Below are 22,520 nucleotides of genomic sequence, written 5' to 3'. Positions count from 1 at the left end.
GGGCACCGGTGAGCTAAAGTTGCTTGACAATTGGCACCGTGAGATGGAGAGTTTGCTAGAGGTAGTGAAGTGTCCGGCAAGTATGATGGTGGAACATGTTGTGTTCTACCTAAGGGATGAGGCTGGAGTATGGTGGCACAACGTGAGGGAGGAGGCTCGGGCATACTATAGGGAACGGGAACATGATGTTATCCCATGGACAGGCTTCAAGAGTGCTATGAGAGAACACTTTGTGCCGGAGCACATTCGCCACAAGCTGAGAGATGAGTTCGATTCCTTCTTCACGGCTGATAATATGACCGTCACGGAGTACTATCACCGGTTTATAGAGTTGTCACGGTACGCGGAGGATATGCAACTGGGTTAACGGAGTTTGGCTCTTCGTTTTGAAAAGGGGTTGGCACCAAAGATCATGGATAGGCTACTAGCTGGGGTACTCACATATCTGAAAGAGGTATATGCAAGAGCGGGGCATGCTGAGAGGCTAGTGGACTTAGCCAATGAGGCTAAGGAAAGGAATGCTGAGAAAAGAAAGGCTGAGATTGAAGGTGGCAACCAGTCGAGTCACAAGAAGGGCAACCACAATCAGGCTAGAACCTTTTCTGGCGGATCTGGTTATGTAGGGGGATCTCGAACTTGGGGAAGAGGAGGCGGCTGGAGTACTAGTGATAACTCCAATCTTACCTGCTTCAACTGTGGTGGAACGGGTCATAAGAGGTATGAGTGTACCAGTGCTAGAGAAGCAGGGGGTTTTCCAGGGATATATCAGGGAAACTTTTCACATGCTCCAAGCCAGAGCTTTGCTAGCAATAGGCCAGCTGGATCTTGGGGCAATCACGGAGGGCAGAACAACAACAATGGCGGCTACAACCGCAATAATGGAGGATCCTATCAGCGTCCAAAAAATAGTGTGACGCAGAACGCAGCAGCCTAGCAGACTACATCGGCTACCACGGTTTAAGGTGGAGGTCAGAAAAGCAGTGGGAAAGTCTTTATGATGGGCAAGCGAGAAGCGGAGAATGATGCTCACGTTGTTACCGGTAATTTTCTTGTTCATAACACACCATTTTTTGTTCTGTTTGATTCGGGGGCAACCCAATCTTTTTTGTCTAGGAGTCATGCCTTAGCTATGGGTTTGGGAGAATATGAACTGGTAAAAGATAATGTGTTTATACCTTCGGGGGAGTCAGTGTCATGTTCTAAATTGTATAGGGATGTGTCCATGGTGGTGGGGGAAGTAGACTTACCGGACAACTTGTTAGAGTTTCTTATGGATGGGCTTGAGGTAATCATCGGGATGGACTGGTTGGGCAAGTATGATGCTAAGATAGATTGTCGACAAAAGAGGGTGTCATTAAAGGGACCTAAGGGAGTCAAGGTATCATATAGGGGGTTCGTAGTAAGACCTAAGCTGAAGTTTATCGCGGTAATGACTCTAAAGTCATGTTTGAGGAAGAAGTGTCCTTTAATCCTTTGTCATGTGAGGGATATGCATGTGGACAAGCCGTCAGCGTCTGACATACCTGTGGTTGGGGAGTTTGGTGAAGTTTTTCCAGATGAGATACCGAGGTTACCTCCTAAGAGGGATATCGACTTTAGTGTTAAGCTTAAACCGAAGACGGGACCTATATCCAGGGGCGTCTCAAAACAATCGGAGGCCCGGTGCAAAAAATAAAATGAGGCCCTAAAAATTACCCTCGAAAAATTTATAAAAAAAATGTACACACACTCAATTTTCCATTGCTTAACAAATGTAAGTACATAAGTAAACTAGATAACATAATTCATTCATTCAAAACACTACTCATATTTGATCACGAAAACCTTCAATAAAATGCTATTATAAATAATTTATTCAAATCAACCAATATGTACAGAACTATGGTAATGCTTATGTACATCTAATTACTCATAATTAGTTTGATTAGTCATAATTGATCCACAATTAAAGAAAATATAAGATTAGAGAACCAATAGGTCAATTAGGCGTGAATTTTTATCACTGCAATTAATGGTCAAGTGATCATCAACATTGCAATTATAGAGAGGCAGATTTCGGTCAGACTCCATTGCGATAACAGAAATTTTCAGACCCATATAATGATTTAACCAAAATAACTATAAATTACAAACTAAATTTTGATAGGAATCATTAGACTAAGTATCCGACCCAAATTTTTCATGAATTAACCAGACTAATCATGAATTACAAACAAATTTAAACTAAAACTCATAAAGCTAAAGAGGAATTTGTACCTTATCTTTAGATTATTTCTCCTTGTAAACCTTTCGACTTCAAATTAATGAACAATTGTTTTCTGTTTAAAAAAATAATAATAGCTAGAATCCCGCGGCCGAGTAATTCGATTGAAGGAAAATTTAAGAGGAGAAGTGATTGCTAATTTGTGTCGTAAATTGTATGCAAACTGAAAAATATATAATCAGAGATTTATGAATGTTTGATTATTTGGGATTTGGGAGTGTAAGTGTGAAAATCTCAAACGTTTTATTGGGAAGGAGGAAATTAAGGAGTAATTAACTGATTATACTGAATTACTGATATCTTCATGTTCTTGACAGTTGTAGTTTAATTTTTTTTTTTTTTTTTTTTACGTAAAGGAAGAATTACGAACTTGGGCCCAAAATTTGGAGGCCCGGTTCGAGCGCCCTGGGTGGCCCTGGGCTTTAGACGCCTCTGCCTATATCTAAAGCACCGTACCGGATGTGGCCTAAAGAGTTATAAGAGTTTAAGAGGCAGCTAGATGAGTTGATAGACAAGGGGTACATTTAATCTAGCGTATCACCTTGGGGTGCACCAGTTTTATTTTTGAAAAAGAAAGACCAGAGTATGAGGCTATGCATCGAATATAGAGAGTTGAACCATGTCACCATGAAGAACAGGTATCCTTTGCCAAGGATTGATGATCTTTTTTACCAGTTGAGTGGTGCAGGAGTGTTTTCTAAGATCGATTTGAGGTCGGGTTATCACCAGTTGAGGATAGCAGATGAGGATATTCCTAAGACAGCGTTTCGGTCGCGGTATGATCAATATGAGTACGTGGTTATGCCTTTTGGGTTGACTAATGCACCAGCAGTTTTCATGGATCTTATGAACCGGATTTTCAGCCCGTTCTTGGATAGGTTTGCGGTCGTCTTTATTGATGAAATTTTGGTTTACTCCAAGACTAAGGAGGAGCACTAGGAGCACTTGAGGTTAGTACTTTAGACTTTGCGAGATAATCAGTTGTATGCCAAGTTATCTAAGTGCGAGTGTTGGTTGGAGAAAGTGGCTTTTCCGGGCCATGTGATATCAAAAGAGGGTGTGTCGGTGGATCCTAGTAAGATTGTGGCAGTGACTAAGTGGGAAGCACCGAAAAATGTAGCTGAGATTCGGAGTTTCTTGGGTTTAGCTGTCTACTACAAAAGGTTCGTGAAAGACTTTTCTAAGATCGCCAGACCTATGACATCTTTGATGTGGAAGAGACCAGATTTTGTTGGGATGAGTGTTGTGAAACGGAGTTCAAAACCTTAAAGGAGCGTTTGACCACAGCTTCTGTCCTAGCTCTACCTGAGGGAAGTGAGAACTTTGAAGTATACATTGATGCTTCAAAGAATGGGTTGGGTTGTGTGTTGATGCAGAATGGGAAGGTTATCGCTTATACGTCGAGGTAGCTGAAACCGTATGAGGAGAACTATCCTACTCACGATTTGGAACTGGATGCAGTTGTGTTTTCTCTAAAGATTTGGAGGCACTACCTTTATAGGGCGACCTTTAAGGTGTTTTCGGATCGTAAAAGCTTGAAGTACATCTATACACAAAAAGAGCTGAACATGCGACAGAGACGATGGATGGAGTTGATTGGGGACTATGAGATAGAGATCATCTATCATGAGGGGAAAGCTAATGTGGTGACATATGCCTTGAGTAGGAAGAGTGTACATTCATTGTGCACAGCTATGTCTTTGATGAAGCTGAGGGATGAGATGTCTAAGATGGGGATCCATATGATTTGAAAGGGCGACGCCATCGGGGACTTGACTATCAAACCGGACTTGTATGATGACATAAAAAGGAAACCGGAACTTGATCCCAAGATTCAAGGGTGTAAGTCAAGGGTAGAGAGTGGCACAGTTTCGAGGTTTTCTATCCACACAGATGGGAGTGTTCATTTTGATGGGAGATGGTGTGTACCTAGTGACGTGGACTTGAAGAAGTTGATCATGACGGAGGCTCGTTGCACTCCTTATTCAGTTCATCCGGGTGGTGACAAGCTCTACAAGGACTTAAAGAAAACGTTTTAGTGGCCTAACGTGAAGAAAGATGTAGCGGAGTTTGTGGCTAAGTGTGTGACTTGTCAAAGAGTAAGGGGTGAGCAACGAAGACCACAAGGCAAGATTCAGTCTCTTGAGGTACTGGATTGGAAATGGGAGTCGATCTCTATGGACTTCATCGTGGGTTTACCAATGACTCAGCAAGGTAACAATATGATTTGGGTGATCATCGACCGTCTAACAAAGTCAGCTCACTTTATTCCGATGAAAGATACTAAAACTAAGATGCAGCTACCTTTAATATACAGGAAGCACGTGGTTCGGTTACATGGGGTACCAAATGATATAGTGTCAGATAGAGATGCGAGGTTCATATCACAGTTTTGGTAAGAATTGCGGGACTTGATGGGAACTACCTTAAAGATTAGTACAGTATTTCATCCTGCGATAGATGGTCAGACTGAGAGGACTATCAAGACATTAGAGGATATGTTGAGGGTTTGTGCCATGGAGTTTGGTGGAAGTTGGGAGGATAGACTGGACTTATTCGAGTTTTAATACAACAACAGCTATCACACCAGCATTGGGATGACACCTTTTGAGGCTTTGTATGGCAGGAAGTGCAGGAGTCCGGTATGTTGGGATGATAGTGCTGAGGCTGTGGTTTTAGGGCCACAGATGGTACAGGATATGATAGAGCAAGTCCAATTGATTCGCCAAAAGATGATAGCATCTCAGGATCGCCAAAAGAGTTACGCGGATTTGCACTGCAGGAACATTGAGTTCGCGGTCGGTGACAAGGTCCTTTTAAAAGTGTCACCTATGCAAGGAGCGATGATGTTTGGCAAGAAAGGGAAGTTGTGTCAGAATTTTATCGGTCCTTATGAGATTCTAGACCGCGTAGGTGAAGTAGCTTATCGGCTAGCTTTACCACCATCGCTTGATCGGGTCCACAACGTGTTTCATGTATCCCAACTCCGGAAGTATGTGAGTGATCCATCACATGTGCTTGAGGTTTAGAACATAGAATTAGACGAGTCTCTAACTTATGCTGAAGTTCTTAAGGAGATCTTAGACCGTAAGATGCACAAAACAAGGAATGGTGAGACCGTCTTACTAAAGGTACTTTGGTCTAATCACAATGTGGAAGAGGCCACATGGGAACTCGAGGAGTCTATGAGAGAGCTTTTTCCTCACCTTTTTTATCATGTATGTTTGGTTACGGGGACGTAACCGTTGTCTTTTAAGAGGGGTAGGAGATGGTCGCATGCATGTTTTGGGTTAGTTTAAGGTTAAAATGGTTTTGTTGTTGGTATCTTTGAGCGGAAGACGAGTTGTTTTGTTATGTATAGTTGGTGTGGTTGGTACCTTTGAGTAGTTGTGGTTGTTGTCGTTGAGTAGTTATTGTTATGTTGTGTTGTTTTGTTTTGTTTTGAGTATGGTATGAACTTCGAGGACGAAATTCGTTTTAAGAAGGGAAGACTGTAATACCACGGTTTTCTGGGTCTTGTTACTCGACCGAATATGGCTAACTCGGCCGAGTAGAGTGACGTGTGTTTTCTGGCCAGGCTATTGTCCAGGAAAACTTGGCCGAGTAGTGTAATACTCGGCCGAGTAAAGGGTACTCGGTCGAGTACTCTTGGTACTCGACTGAGTAACCGGTCTGACAGGATTTATTTCTGCGGTTTGATTAAGGATGATTAAAGGTTATATAAATCGTGTTTTACAGTTTACTTTCATTTTTACCAAAACCTAATTACATTCCACACTCCTCTAATCATCCTTAATCACTCTCAAGGCATTCTATCGTTCCTGAGTCTTTCGTTCATCTCTTTCGCGTCAGTTCGTCGTAAGTCACTAGTTTCATATCTTTATTTAGAATTGTCTCTTAGGGTTTGCCCTAATGTTTGGATTTGGGGAAAAAGGGTTAATTGGCATATTTGTGGTTAGATTGTTGTGATTATTGTTAGGTTAAGGATTCGTAGAGGAACGTTTCTAGCTTCCGCTGTATACTCATGTTTCGGATCAGTGATAAGGTAGGGTTTCCCTACTCAGTTGCCTATTTAATTGATTTAAGATGGTTTATTATGGTATTGGCATGATTAATATCATTGTTGGCATTGTCTTTCTTGGTTGTTGGAATTGTTGTTGTTTGTCTATGTTTGCGAGGTGTGTCCTCGGCTGAGTGGAGTCATTTTCGGGAATGGCTACACGCCCTTGATTCGCCCCTTGTGGTTCCCGTCACAAAGGGGGATGTGCACATTAATGGACATGGGTTGTTGCTCATTGCGATGATCAGGCCTTAGGTGGGCAAGGCTGCGGTCCTCCACTGGCGGTGAGGATTACCTGTTGCGATGGGTAATCAGGCAGGGCTACACACTTAAGTGCGTAGCCCGATATGAGATATGATTGGAGTTGGAGAATGGTTGTACGGTTGTCTTCCTTGGTTGTTTCTTTGTGATTAGCTTATCTTGATTAATGACCCCGTTGTGTTTTATAAAACTGTGGTGATCCATTCGGGGATGGTGAACAGATTGTGACAGGTGATGATTAGTGTAACTTTCCGTTTCATGTTTATGAATGTCTTGATATTAGATTTTTCTAGTGGATAATATGTTAATGAGACGAAGCTAGCAGCGTTGGTGGATGGTATTTGGAAGTGTATGGAGTTAGTGTCGACAGACTATAATGTGGTGGATACGATATTGTGAGCCATGTTGTGGAGGTAGGCATAGTTGGTGGAGTTGGTGTTAAGAGTTCATGTTTTATAGGTGGGGTTTGAACTTCGGCGACGAAATTCATTTTAAGGAGGGAAGACTGTAATACTACGATTTTATGTGCTGTTGGGTACTCTATCGAGTAGGGCTTACTCTGTCGAGTAAGTGAGTGTTGCGTGCGAAACAGTGTACTGCTGATGGGTACTCGATCGAGTAGATGGGTTACTCGATCGAGTAGGAGGCACTCGATCGAGTAAGTGACTTACTCGATCGAGTAAGTCAATTTTTACGGGTTATTTGCCGGGTTTGATAGCAACGCGTGAAAAGGTTATATAAGCTTCTCCGTCAGTTTCTTTTTACTTTTCACCAAGTTCTAAACATTTTTATAAGAAAACAAACATCGTTGCATTCTCTTTTCGCATTGGTATTAAATCCAAGGGGCTAGAGTCGTTGGAATTCAGAGTTCTTTATACCGTTGAGACCGTCGTATTGTAGGTAAGATTCTTGTACAGTTTTTATGTCGTTTCATTGATATTAGTTGAAACCCTAATTGGGTAATTTGGGGTTTTGGGAGTATTTTGATACTAGATGGTGATTGTATGATTGTGTATTTGATAGGAGGTGATTTCGTAGAGGAACTTTGCTGATTCGCTATTGTGACGGTATTGGTGATTGCTTTTCCAGGTAGGGTTTTCCTACTCGGTTATTGATTACATAGTTGTTAGGGATGGTTGTGTTTATTGTTGATCTTTAACGTATTGGTATTGTGTTGGTGATAGTTGTTGTATAATTGGTTGTGTAATTGTCTGTGGTTCGCGAGGCGTGTCGTCGGTTGAGTGGAGTCACTTGCGGGAGTGGCTTCACGCCCTTGATTCGCCCTCTGTGCAACCCGCCACAGGAGGGGATGTGCACATTAAGGAACATGGGTTATTGCTCGGAATAGATGAGCGGGGATTTGGTGGGTACGGTTACGGTCCCCCACTGGCGGCGTGAAATATCTGTTGTGATGGGTATTCTGGTAAGGCTACACACTTTAGTGTGTATTCAGGTGTGTGGAGATGTGACGGAGTTAGGTTAACTGTGTATTGTTATCTTGTGTATCTTGTTTTGTGTAATCAGCAACTGACCCCGTTTAAATGTTTTAAAAACTGTGGTGATCCATTCGGGGGTGGTGAGCAGTTGTCTAGCAGGTATAATATGGATATGCACAGGTTTAGCTTGGGATGGAGTCTCCACGAGTCTGATAGTAGTCTTTCGCTATGTTATCATAATACCTTTTGTTAATTTAGTTGTAATTTGGTTTTAGAACAGTTGTACTTAACTTTACAGTTGGTTTTGATGTAATCACTTTAAACTTTATGCTTAAACTATGTTTCTTGATGGTGACTTTTTATTACTATGCCTCGGGTAACTGAGATGGTAGCACTTTCATGCATTAGGTGGTCTTGGTAAGGCACCTTGGTGTATGGGGGTGTTACAATTACATTTAGTTGCGGGGACGAGAATGAGATGTCATCACTTTGAGTCTAGCTTCCCCTGTCACGAGTTTAGATACTTTGTTTTGATGTATTGAGACTTATATACTTTTACTTTGGTTTCAGTTGAGACGATGTATTCACTAAACTTTATACTTTAATAATTGTTCTTGAATGGTTACTTTTGATATACTTACCCAGGCAACCGAGATGGTAGCATCTTCATATGCTAGGGTTGTCCTTGGTAAGGCACCTTGGTATGTGGGGTGTTACACACGATGCCACAATGCCACCTTACATGCTTAATTGAATTTTACTGGCAAAACGTTGGACCATTTAAGGTTAGGGTACACAACGATGGATTAATGCGGAGTAATTTGCTCGTTATTATTTGTCATAATTGTACTCAATTCAATTCAAGTTTACTACTAACTAGTATTGGTGCCCGGCCTAGTCGGAGATACATCTATTTAGCATTAAAATTTATTTTCAATTACATAAAACTACATCAAAGTTGCATAACTCATAAATTTATCAAAAATATATGTGAGACAAATTCACTACTCTCACTAATAATATTTTACTTAAATCGATTGGTTATCTAATTGTTCATATATACTTTCTTTTGTTGTTATTATTGTTACTTTTGTCACATTTGTTATTACTATTGTTACTTTCACTATTCCCGCCGTAATTATTGTTACTTTCATTACTGTCGCATTAATATTGATAATTTCACCACTCTCATTGTTACTTTTATTACTTTCACTACTCCCCCTTCACTAAGTCGCTGCTAATATTGCTACTTTGACTATTCAAATAAGTGATTACTATCATTTTACTGTATTCAATGTTACTACAATTTTTTTTCACTATTAACAGAATTACTTTTATTATTTAGGCATGCAATTTTAAGAGGTTTATATATTTATATAAATATATTACATATATGCATTAAACAAATCAAGTAATTATGAAATATTATATTTTCTGTAAATCTAGCTTCATTTATTTACCTTTTATTAGTTTTCAAAATATAACATACATATTATTTTTGTGTATGTTAAATAATTTACATCGTTATACTAATTAATACCATACTAGTATAGACCCCGTGCAATGTATACACGGTATTTATAGAGTTTTACTTTTCAGTGTATTATTTATGAATTTAAATTGACAATTCATTTATTTTTCATGTTTCTCCTCATTGTATTTGATTAGAGAAATAAAAATTAAAATCGTTAGAAGTAATGAAATGCGTAATTTTTTGAAAGTTTTTTTTTTTTTACTGAGAAATTAATGATGTTAATTTACGAATATTTACTAATAACATATTTTTTAGCCGCAACTTTTTATCATAAAAACTCAATGAATTTTTAACAAATATTTACTAATAACATATTTTTTAGTCACAACTTTTTATCATAAAAACTTAATGAATTTTTAAAAAATATTTACTAATAACATATTTTTTAGCCACAACTTTTTATCATAAAAATCAATGAATTTATCATTAAGTTCTTTAAAAAAAAGAATTTTTTTTATCATAAAATGATTGGAGATAAATTTGTGCAGAATGTGAAATATTGAATGTTACAAATATTTAAATAAAAAAGATTATGTCCTTTTATAACTTATCATGTCCATACCTATAGTATATGCAAAAATATTGAGCACTATTATAGGAAATATGTTTTAGGCGGGAAAAAAATGGAGTTTCGCCTATTCTTTTAGTAAATAGGGGATGTGCGGCATGTTTATTTTAAGGAAAATCACCATATTATGGTGTTCTCTAAATTTAAACTCAACCAAAACTATATAATATTTATATTGAACTCCCTTGGTCAGGTCTATTACACGGTGATATGATTAAAAATAATATAATATAATGAAATTGTATGAATTTATTTAATTACGTTGAAATCCCTTGATTTTGGAATATATATATATATATATATATATATATATATATATATATATATATATATATATATATATATATATATATATATATATATATATAGAGAGAGAGAGAGAGAGAGAGAGAAGAGATCAACTAAGGTCCTTAGATATATTAAGTCCATAAGTTCTATTATGAGCCATTGGATGGAGGGAGATGGAGGGATGAGATCAACCCCAAAAAAGTGTGTTTATAAGCTAATCTCACCATCTCTCTCCTCCTTCACTAATCCACTCTAATTAGTCACTAATTTACTATATATTTGTTTTCCACTCATCCATTTCTCTTTCATCTTACACATTTCATTTCTCTCTTCTCTCAAACTCTAAAAAAAAACCCAAATAAATAAAAAAAAACCCAAAAATCCAAATAAATAAAAAACCCAAAAAATCCAAATAAATCAAAAAAACTCAAATAAATCATTCATTCCTCTCTTCCTTATTCACCACCACCCACCACCACCCCACCCGACACCAACTAACCACCCACCAACCCGCCGCCGCCACCCCACCGCCGCCCCACCGCCGGACTTTTTTTTTTTTTTTTTTTTTTTTTCAACTCGTTTTTTTTTTTTTTTTTTCGTTTTGTGTTAATTTGTATGTTTTGAGTTGTTTTTTCCATTCATTATTTTTTTTGTCTTTTATTTTATTTTAGTTGTCTTTTATTTTGTTAGTTCTCATTTTTTAATCATTTTCTTAAATCTCTTCTTGTTATACGTTTTTTTTTAAGATTTCGTGTTTTAAATCTCGTTTTTTTTTTTTGCGAGATACTTTTTTTTCATCTAAGACAAAAATGGACTAAAGTTATACAAAAATGAACCAAAGTTATACAAAAATAGACCAAAGTTATTCCAAAAAAGACTAAAATTTTACAAAAATTGGACTAAAGTTATACAAAAATGAACCAAAGTTATACAAAAATGAACCAAAGTTATACAAAAATGGACTAAAGTTATACAAATATGGATTAAAGTTATACAAATATGAGCTAAAGTTATACAAATAAGGACGAAAGTTATACAAAAATGAACCAAAGTTATACAAAAATGAACCAAAGTTATACAAAAATGAACCAAAGTTATACAAAAATGGACCAAAGTTATACAGAAATGGACTAAAGTTATACAAATATGGATTAAAGTTATACAAATATGGGTTAAAGTTATACAAATAAGGACTAAAGTTATACAAAAATGGACCAAAGTTATACAAAAATGAACCAAAGTTATACAAAAATGGACTAAAGTTATACAAACATGAACCAAAGTTATACAAAAATAGACCAAAGTTATACAAAAAAAGACTAAAGTTATACAAAAAATTGGACTAAAGTTATACAAAAATGCCCCAAAGTTATACAAAAATGAACCAAAGTTATACAAAAATGGACTAAAGTTATACAAATATGGAATAAAGTTATACAAATATGGACTAACTTTAGTCAATTTTTGTATAACTTTGGTTCATTTTTGTATAACTTTAGTCCAATTTTTGTATAACTTTAGTCCAATTTTTTGTATAACTTTAGTCCATTTTTTGTATAACTTTGGTGCATTTTTGTATAACTCTGGTCTATTTTTGTATAACTTTGGTTCATTTTTGTATAACTTTAGTCCAATTTTTTGTATAACTTTGGTTCATTTTTGTATAACTTTGGTTCATTTTTGTATAACTTTAGTCCATTGTTGTATGACTTTAGTCCAATTTTTGTATAACTTTAGTCTTTTTTTGTATAACTTTGGTCTATTTTTGTATAACTTTAGTCCTTATTTGTATAACTTCAGTCCAAATTTGTGTAATTTTAGTCCAAAATTGTATAACTTTATTCCATAAAAGTACAACTTCAGTCCAAAATTGTATAACTTTAGTCCAAAATTGTATAACTTTAATGCACGCAGTGTATAACTGTAATAAACAAGATGTATAACTTTAATGCACCCAGTGTATAACTTTAATGTTTTAAGTGTATAACTTTAGTCGTAAATAGTATAACTTTTATAAAAACCAAATAAATATGAAAAATCGTAATCAACAAATATTAAATCTGAAAAAAAAAATTAAATAATAACAAAAACCAAAAAAACTCATAATAACAAAAACAAAAAACCAAATAACAATAATAAAACCAAAAAACCAACAACCCAACCCAACCCGAAATCTGAAATAAACCAAATAACAATAAAAAAAACCAAATTTAAATATCGTGTGTATAACTCTAATGCACGCAGTGTATAACTTTAATAGACAAGATGTATAACTTTAGTCCAAAAAATCAAATAACAATAACAACCCAATAAAAAAAAAACAAAAAAAACAAAGAACAAAAACAAAACAAAAAAAAACCAAAACAAAAAAAAAACCAAATAAAAACACAGACGCATAGAGGCTTTGGCAGCTTCAACAACAAACCATACCAAATAAAAACCAAAACAAAAAAAAAACAAAATGGCAAGAGATCTGGAAAACGTAAAAAAAAACTCTTGCTATAAAAATAAAATCGAAAAAAAGAGAAAGGAAGAGGAAAAGGGGAGATCTGAAAACCAAAAAAAATGGAAGGAGGAAGGAAGGAAGGAAGGACGGCGGGAGGAGGAAGGTCGGTGGAGGGAGGATTGGCGGCAGGAGGTGCGGGGGTGACGGCGGGTTTGGTGGTCACCATTGGTCGGGTGTTGGGGGGGTGTTGCGGGGTGTTGCGGGGTCGTGTGGCGGCGTGAATGGAGGGAGTCAGCCGGGTTGTGAATGGTGGTATCTGGGGTGGGGGTAGGTGTGGGGTGGTTTCGGGTTAGAGAGGAGGGTGGCAGTCGGGTTGTCGGGTCGTTGTTGGTGTTGTTGCTGGTTGATTTCGGTGTTGTTGTTGGTTGTTGTAGCTGGTTGATGTCGGTGGTGTTGTTGTTGGTTGTTGTTGTGGTTGCGGTGGTGGGTCGGGTGTGGTGTCGGGTCGTTGTTGGTGTTGTTGCTGGTTGGTTTTGGGTTTTTTTTTTTTTTTTTTTTTTTTTTTTAGTTTCAGTTTGGGTTTTTTTTTTGTTTAGAGAGAGTGGGAGGAAAATGAGAGAGAAAGAGTGAATGAGAGAAATGAGAGAGGATGAGTGAATGAGGAAGTGAGTTGGGAGATTAGAATGGTGGAAGAGTTGTACAAAATTAGGTAGAGTTATACACAATTAGGGAAGGAGATTAGGGAGGGAGAATTGTGACCCTTGAATGAGATGTAATCTCATCCCTCCATCCCTTCCATCCAAAGGCCCTTATAAGGACTTAGGGCCTTATATGATATGAGGACCTTAGAAGAACCCTTCTCTCTCTCTATATATATATATATATATATATAGTATTGATAGTATTGATTATATTCAATTTTTTTTAAAGTGTAAAGGAAGTTAGAACACTTTTGATGAAATGGGATTGGACATATAATTATGAGTAGATCTGACAAAGTTAACTCAATTCGAATGACCCAATTTGATAAGGTTGACCCAAAATTCGAAAGTGGCCAAAATTGTCTAACTTGATTATGACCCAAAACCGACTTGACTCGAACATTGATTGACCCGACGTTGACTCAACTCGAGGTGACCTGATCTGTAGTTGACCCGATTTAAAGTGATCCGAAATTACCCGAGATGACCCAAAAAAACTATTAACTCATTAATATTATATACATTAAAATGATCATTGGTTTCAAAGATTCATAATAAATAACTAAATTTGAAAGACAATCTTTTGTAGTCACATTAGTGAGTATTAAAGTATTTTAATTAGACTTGATAAACGAGTCATTCGATTCGGTTTCAGATTGAGTTAAATCAGTTCGTTTAAATCGGGCTGACCTTAGTTTCGATTTCAGTTCAATTTCGATCGGGTTCATTTCAGTTAGCCACTTTAATCGGTTTATACTATTATCGAGTCCAGTGCAGATCGGGCCGAGTCAACATCAGTTCAGTTTAATATCAAGTGAAAAAAGCTAAAAAAATTAGCTTAACTGTACCTTATATTTTTCATGTTGAATACAAAAACTCATAATACCATTAATAAATAAAAATTAATGAAAAAACACCTAAAATATGTTGTTATTTAAAAAAAATAAGTATTTATAATTCAGGTCTATCGGTTCACTTCATATCAGTTCGATATACTATTATCGAGTCCAGTGTAGATCGGTTTATACTATTATCGAGTCCAGTGCAGATCGGGCCGGGTCAACATCAATTCAGTTTAATATCAGTGAAAAAAGCTAAAAAAAAATTAGCTTAACTGTATCTTATATTTTTCATTTTGAATACAAAAACTCATTATACCATTAATAAATAAAAATTAATGAAAAAACACCTAAAATATGTTGTTATTTAAAAAAAATAAGTATTTATAATTCAGGTCTATCGGTTCACTTCATATCAGTTCGATATACTATTATCGAGTCCAGTGTAGATCGGTTTATACTATTATCGAGTCCAGTGCAGATCGGGCCGGGTCAACATCAATTCAGTTTAATATCAGGTGAAAAAAGCTAAAAAAAAATTAGCTTAACTGTACCTTATATTTTTCATTTTGAATACAAAAACTCATAATACCATTAATAAATAAAAATTAATGAAAAAACACCTAAAATATGTTGTTATTTAAAAAAAAATAAGTATTTATAATTCAGGTCTATCGGTTCACTTCTTGTCAGTTCAATATATTCATGTTCGGGTATCATTCGGTTATTATTATATTCGGTTCAATTCGGATTGAGTCGGGTTTCGGGTACTATTCAGGTTACTGATATTGGGTGTTCAATCAGTTATCAATTCAGATATTTTCGATCGATTTTTCGGGTTCGGATTTATTTGCCAAATCTAATTTTAACCATGGATTCAAAAAAGACAAGAACCCAAAATGATCAATATACGAAAATGACCTTATGTGAAGTGTGTGATTCAACCCCAAATGAACCAATAACTTGACTTCTGAAATTGAGCCGACCCGACTCGAAACGTGTAGCAGACTCGAAATTATCCAACCCCTGGCCCAAACTCGACCTCATTGTCCCCCATTTGCCACCTCTTACTCATAGCATCACACTTCCCGTTCTAAATTTGCCAACAAACTTGGCTGATTCTATTCACCATCGAATATATTTAAAAAAAAAAACTAAGCATCATCGTATTCTAATATTGACAATGACATAATCATTCTTGGTGAGAAATGATAAATCTCGGTAATAATAATAATTCAAAAAAAAAAAAAAAGGGTCTATTACTAACCACTAGAGACTAGAACCAATAAACCAAGTAATTGATGGTAATCTTGAGCAGTTGATGGTCGTTTATCTAAATGGCGAGGAGATCAAGATCGTACCCAACGAACAAATGCCTCCACTTCCAACCGAGGGCAAATACCGGAGACAAATAGTCGTCAACTCTGGTTTAGGGCCATTAAAGTCAATGAGCCGAGCATATCACTTCAGGTCATGTACAAGTATGTTCTTATATGGAGTAAATTGCGATGGACGTACCCATGAAAGTGAGAGATGTCTCATGAGTTGAAATCGCTTGGTTTGCCTATCTTGATGTTTTGTTGCTTGAGAAACGCAGTGATGGCATTTCTCTGCCACCCCTTGAAGCTTCTGCATTCCACAAGCAACCAGAGTTAAATTGTAGCTTGGAAGTAAAACAGAAAAGGCAAGTAGTAATCACCCAATCACGTGAGTATGTGACCGTCTTTAACAAAATAAACTACCTTCCCAAATTCCGCAATTCCTCCCTAGTATAGAAGGAATAAGGACAAGACATTCTAATAAAAGAGTGAACAATAAAGTATAAACCATTTTAGTTATGGTGTCAAACAGCAAGTGCTTAATCTTGCAGTATCTTCAGCATCAGTCTGTCTCATTATAGACGGCCACTATCCGTCTATAGCAATAGACGGATAGTGGCCCTCTCACAAAATTAAAGTGGGAGGGCAAGTGGGGGTATCCATTTCCCACCCACTTGCACTACCCACTTCATTTGTGAGAGGGACACTATCCGTTTATAGCTATAGACGGATAGTGTCCGTCTATAATGAGAATTTGTGCTTCAACATATTTCACGATAACTTTAACAAAGTAAAAATAATCTTTATTTGGCACGAATGTATAAATCTGTATCAAGTGTGAATCCCCTCTCCGTTTTTTAATTAGTTGCTTCAATAAGACTTAATTTTTCCAAGCAACTAATGATCAAATTCTCAAGTTTTCAACAATAATTGGAAACTGTGATTTAGAATCACCTTGGTTTAAGAATAACATAAGAAAGGTTAAATAATATGCCATATAAGATTGACTAAAAGCTTTGAACACTCACTTTTGATCAAGATGAGCCACAATTTCACCTCCAGGGAAACCAGCATTAGTAGCCTCAGAAGCAGCTCTGATAGCTTCTTTCCAAGTGCCACCGACGTTTTTAGCATCAGATTCTACATTTGATTGGCCTGGATCATCCATCGGCAAGGAATATCCAGAAAGAAGATGTCCTACCCAAACATTTTCTTTCCTGTAATCATTAGAGTATACCACTAACTTATTTGTTTAAAGGATTAAGAATAGTAGCGCACATAATCACACAATTCGAATATAGCACATATATCAGCTCATAATTCTCGTGCAAATTCATGTTACAGTATGTAATATTCAGTAGTAGGTTATACCACAGGTTTCGACAAAGACAAGTGCATTTCAAGATTCTGGATTCCCTTGCCATTTGGAAAGGCAAAAGCGATTACCTCACTTCCCCAGAGTTACACTTCACTGTCCTTCCAAACAGCAAATCTAAACACAATTTTAATCCATAAATTACAGCACACTAAGAAAGAACTCTGTGACTTCTTACACAAACTCCGCCACAATAATAGATGACCTAAACACTTTCTTCCTTCATAAGAATCATGACTAACTTGAATACAGATGTGTCCTCACGGCATAACACTATCAAGAGGTCAATGCGTAGGTTTATCTAAATGCACATAAGTTAATGTGGAAGGAGAATTTATATGACAACAATATAATAGAATACAAAACATAGTTTTTTGGGAATAACTAAGATTACAAATGCCATGAATTAAAATGACAATTAACAGCTAACACCGTGCATGCATGCAGTTTTGAATATGATAGAGTGAAAATTTTAGGGTGTGTTTGGACTAGGTAGCACGGACACTTCTCCTAATCAGCCGTCTCGTGTCCGACACCGTGTCGGACACCGACACTCCTCGGACACACGCCGAAACGTGTCCGACACCTATAAAGCCGTGTCTAACTTTCTACATTTATTCGGGCACGTGTCTGACGCGTGTCCATGGTATTTGGGCTGTGTCTGACGCGAGTCCATAACATTTAGACATCATTTGAGGTGAATGATTTTCTTTAAATGAGAAATGAGTAGTCGAAAGAGATTGATTAGAAGATACGTTTACATGGTAAATGAAAATAAGTTATAATTAAGGGCAAATTTTACCTTCACTTTTTTAAATTTACTATCCAATAATTTTATAAAAATAAAATCGAACGTTCATAATTATAAAATATATATTTATTTAATTTAAATAACGTGTCCCGTGTCCTAAATTTTATGGGATGCCGTGTTACGTGTCCGTGTCGTGCCCGTGTCCCGTGTCCGTGTCCGTTTTGGTGCTACCTAGTGTTTGGATAGGAAAAAAGGAGGGAAAGGGAGGGGAGGGGGAAGGAGGGAAGGGGAAGGAAGGGAAAGGAAGGGGAGGTGGAATGGAGTGTGGGTGTTTGGATACAATTTCCCTCCAAATCTTGCCTATTGTGGAGAGATTTTGATTAGGCTTGGAGGAGGGAAATTGAATCCCTCCAAATCTCTCCTCCTCCATTTCCCTCCACCCTCATTTGCTATCCAAACAAGGGATTTTAAATCCCCTACTTTCCCTCCCTTTCTTTTCCCTCCAAATCACTCAATCCAAACACACCCTTAAGAGTATACAACAGCTTTACCACAGTGCCTTACGGGATCTGCATATGGTGGGGTTAAAAAGAGGGTCAGTACACGGCTCTAACCCTTGTGTTAGATATTATAGGGAAGCTGTTTAGGGTGATGCATGAAGAAAAAAAGATTCAAGAATAACATCGAATGACTCCATATTCATAATAACAAGATTAAGGAATACAGCTTACATAATTATGTCCATATGGCGTGGTACATAATGTCCGCCTCCTAGCCCAAGCAAAACTTTCTTTTTGTCAACTTCCCTGCTTAGACATGAACAGAATTCAGTAGGTTCCATAATAACAAGGATGCAATGTAGTCAACAAGTGGAGTAATTTTTGCATACTCCCTTCCCATCCACGGCAAACTACCAACGGCCCGCAAATATGTACGGGAGATTTTTGAAAAGAGGGTAGTTGGTGTGGATAGGAGGGAGTATTTCTTTTGATAACAAAAAGAAATAATCTCATAAATAATGGAAAAAAGAAGACTTTGTAGCATGGCCCAAGAGTGAGAATTGGTTGAACAGAAACATATCAGGTCTAAACACTTATCTGAGGATTTTAACAAATATCTATTCCGAATACAGAAATCTATCTTCACTTTAAGAAATTCTCATAAGACACTATATCCAAACCAACTGCCAGTTTGCCCCGATCAGCCCCAATGTTAACAACATAAAGAGACTTGTTCGGTTGTTCCACATGAACCAGAGTGAAGATTAATTAACAATGAGGCGCAGCTGTTTAGTGAGGTGTTATTCTTCATTAACATCTGAAAATCTAATTATATCTAGAAAACTTTGAATAGAATAAAAGACAATATATATAGCTATAAATCGCAGACTATAAAGGTTAAAACATGTGCGTAGGACTAGTCATTGGGATCGAAGAAAATAATTTCGACATGTCACTGAGATTGAGGAATAAAAAACAAAAGCTGCAAGCACTAAACACGTTGGAGGTGTACCTCACCCTTTCACCAATAGAAGAAATGGTGGGCTGCACGTTATGGATTCATCACTTAGCCAACAAGCAAAAGGAAGCAAAACTAAAATTGATGATTCTTTCTTGTTGGCATTTTTACCTAAAAGATCTCGTTCTCATTTTAATCGTCGTTTCTTTAGTTTCTCTTTCGTCTTTGGTTCAATTTATTACGCTTTCGCGCACTCTCTACCCCAACAGTAAACAAGCGCATAATAACATAAAGTAAGATGTACCTGGCCCACTCACCCACAGCAGCACTACCTCCTAATCCAAGCCCCTCCCAAACTAACTGCAAACGTGCAAAAACAAAATGTCAGAATGTCAGATATGCAAAGGAGTATGTGTTACACTGTCACTATTATCATGCAATGGTGGCATTTACAAAAAAAGGGTCTTCTAGAATGAAGTAAAGCAGTAACCAAACACAAGCATGACAGTAAAAGAAAAATTTTTAGCGCCAATGTTACTCAACTGTAGCCATGACTTGAGCAGCATCCTCCCTCTTCCAGTAATCGAGTGTGCTACCTGTACAACCAAATTTGCGCCAACTAATGGAATCTATAGAAGAATGAAATCTAAAGTACATGAAATCTAAATGATAATTATAATCACTTCACAAATGCTGTGAAGATCCTATGACATTGGAATTTTATCAACAAAAACAACTTCGCATAGTCTAAATGTAATCACTTTCATATTAAAGTTATGTGTTAAGAGCCTAAAACCTAAAATAATGCACCTTTTGTTCATTATCTACAGACAACGGAGATTCACCAAACAAAAATACAGATCAATACAGATCTCAGGGAGATTAACTCAAATCTTATAGCATCCACCGTCTAGTTTCAGTATTTCACATATTCTAGTCTTAATCCTTTCCAGTATTAGTCTGCATGTTCAAGTTACTTTGAGGCTGAAAATGTCACTTTGGAGGGTCACATTGTTTGATTTCAATAAATTTAAGACTTGCAAAGCACAAGTTAATTCCTGTCTTAGCCAAGAATAAAATGTTCAATAATAGAGTTGCCAAACTTGACCCGACGCTTAGCAAAGGTTTATATCCTCCACTGATACATCCCTCACATCACCTCCAAGTAGTAACCACGATGAAAGAGGAATACATAACTCAATAAAAAAATTTGCTTTGTTTCCAAAATATGCCACTGCCCACTTTCTTCACAAGAGATTAATTAACTTGTGAGTTTTCGTCTACCCTGACAGTTTTAGAAGACAAAAATCCACTAAAATAGGGAAGAAGTGAAGAACACTCACCAATCTCAAGAAACATAGTTGGCTTACAAGTCACAGGTCCATGATGAGTAGCCTCCATAGTTATCTATATTAGACAGTGAAATTGCAATAATGTGGACTGCAATAAATTAAAGTATACAAACTAACGGTGAAATGCTAGGCACGAACCTCAAATTCAGGGAGTAAATTATGGGAGTGAGCGATTTTCTTCAAGAGCCGGATCCATGGTCCCATCCTAGGATCGGGTGGTGCCGCCCAGCCTGACCTCCCTCCTTGAGGTGGCACATCTCCTTCTTTCAAATGTGGCACTCCTACATTGCCATCAACCAAATACAACGGTATGAAAGGCTCAAAATAAGTGATAGTGGCACCAAAATTATCCACAAACAACAAAGGTAAATATAAAGGCTCAAAATTAGTGCTCTATTACCCCATTGCAATTTGCAACCCACACGATGATGAATGAATATACTGAAAGAGAAACAAGAAGAAGCTGGAAAAAGGGCATGCATATAAATTGAAGTAGTAATATAATAATACCAATAGGATGAATGGTGAGAGCTGGACGATTAGAAAGAGCAGTATGTTTACTGAGGAAGATAATATTATCAACAAATTCATTGGTGAAATGTTCCCAACGAATATCTAAATTGTCTTCAACCACAATGCTTTTATCATGCTGCAACAATCTCACCCCTTTTTCAATCATATAACTCCTTACACCCTACGATACAATCACTTCAACACATCATTATTCATTAAAATCATCAAAATCAAACATTCAATTAAAAAGAATAAATTAACCAACCTCGAAAGACGGTCCAGGAGACCAGGTGGTCATGGCTAGTAGGGCAGAAGCTGGCCCAACTGAGGCTGGATCAATGGTTGTTGACACCACTAAAGTTACCATCTTTCTTTCTCTCTCTCTCTAACTAATATTTTACAAACGTATGGCGAAAACGACGAACTCACAGTTGAATGTTGATGCTACCCAGGATCCAAGACCACCTGCGTGTAAAGCAGACGTATTGTTTCTTAACTATAAATCAATCAATACTATATATTAACTAGTTTTAAGCCCGTGTAAAATTGCACGGGCATGTATTTGGGCCAGTATTAATGTTTTTGGATGTATATTTGTTTTTGCATTTCTATTGTACTTATCTAATTGGTCTAAATGTACGATCTAAATAATTTATGTTTAAATTTGTTACAAATACGTGTTCACATACACTGGTTTATAAGGAAATAACGTAATCTACTCTTGTAAATAAAAATTGCATAGATAAAAAACTTTACATCCGGATAAAAGAAATATAATCTCATAAAATCAACTTTAACATATTATGTAATTCATTTGCGTTTTATGTTCAATCCCGTATATAAATGTTATTCCTTCTTGAAATTATGTAATTTTATTATTAATGTAATTTTGGTTTAAAAATTATGTAATTCAATTTCATTTACTCGCATTTGTAATTCATTCTGCGTATATCAATACTATATATTAATTCCAGAAACCAAAGGACTTCAATGTAATTAAAGAAATCTATACAAATTAGTTATACTATATAGTTTTAAATCGATAGCACCGTGTGATGGACCTGATAAAGGGACCTCAATGTAAATATTATATAGTTTTGGTTAAAAGTATAATATAAAGATGCCTTGATGAAAAATATTTATGGAAATTACATTAAATTAAAATAACTAAATTTAGAAAACACAAGAATATAGTGATTTTCCTTAAAATTAACATGCCCCACTTATGGAATTAATTAGTATCATCATAGAATTATACATTAAATTAAATGTAGTAAAAGTAATAATAGCAGCAACGAGATTAATAAAATAACGGTATTAATGTGGAATTAGTGACAATTATAATAATGATAGTGG

At 36.5% G+C, this 22,520-nt stretch overlaps 1 protein-coding gene across 2 annotated transcripts; it reads right to left on the bottom strand.

The window, feature by feature from the left end:
* Positions 1–15,490: 15,490 nt before the first annotated feature.
* LOC141609999 (D-aminoacyl-tRNA deacylase-like) lies at positions 15,491–21,830 on the bottom strand. Of its 2 annotated transcripts, XM_074428596.1 has the most exons (10): positions 21,430–21,664; positions 21,162–21,345; positions 20,790–20,932; positions 20,643–20,706; positions 19,843–19,895; positions 19,604–19,659; positions 18,573–18,647; positions 16,744–16,932; positions 15,915–16,025; positions 15,491–15,820 (listed from the first exon to the last, which is right to left on the bottom strand). In XM_074428596.1, exons 1-9 carry the CDS (start codon positions 21,529–21,531, stop codon positions 15,935–15,937), a joined length of 957 nt encoding a protein of 318 aa, XP_074284697.1. In that variant the 5' UTR covers positions 21,532–21,664; the 3' UTR covers positions 15,491–15,820; positions 15,915–15,934. The 2 variants fall into 2 exon arrangements, with proteins under 2 accessions (XP_074284697.1, XP_074284696.1); XM_074428595.1 differs by having other exon boundaries at positions 15,491–16,025; positions 21,430–21,830.
* Positions 21,831–22,520: the final 690 nt, after the last annotated feature.

Source organism: Silene latifolia, chromosome 1, assembly GCF_048544455.1.
Source record: "Silene latifolia isolate original U9 population chromosome 1, ASM4854445v1, whole genome shotgun sequence".
In the NCBI taxonomy this organism is placed as follows: Eukaryota; Viridiplantae; Streptophyta; class Magnoliopsida; order Caryophyllales; family Caryophyllaceae; genus Silene; species Silene latifolia.
Note: the sequence above shows the minus strand (reverse complement) of the source record. Positions and strands in the feature narration are given on the sequence as shown.

What these genes read in the sequence shown, in the direction of transcription:
- LOC141609999 (XM_074428595.1), bottom strand. Translation starts at nt 21,531, where the DNA reads ATGGTAACTTTAGTGGTGTCAACAACCATTGATCCAGCCTCAGTTGGG. An exon ending in ATTTACTCCCTGAATTTGAG is followed by an intron (nt 20,707 to 20,789) that starts GTTCGTGCCTAG and finishes TGTCTAATATAG; the next exon opens with ATAACTATGGAGGCTACTCA. An exon ending in CTGCTCAAGTCATGGCTACA is followed by an intron (nt 19,660 to 19,842) that starts GTTGAGTAACAT and finishes GCACGTTTGCAG; the next exon opens with TTAGTTTGGGAGGGGCTTGG.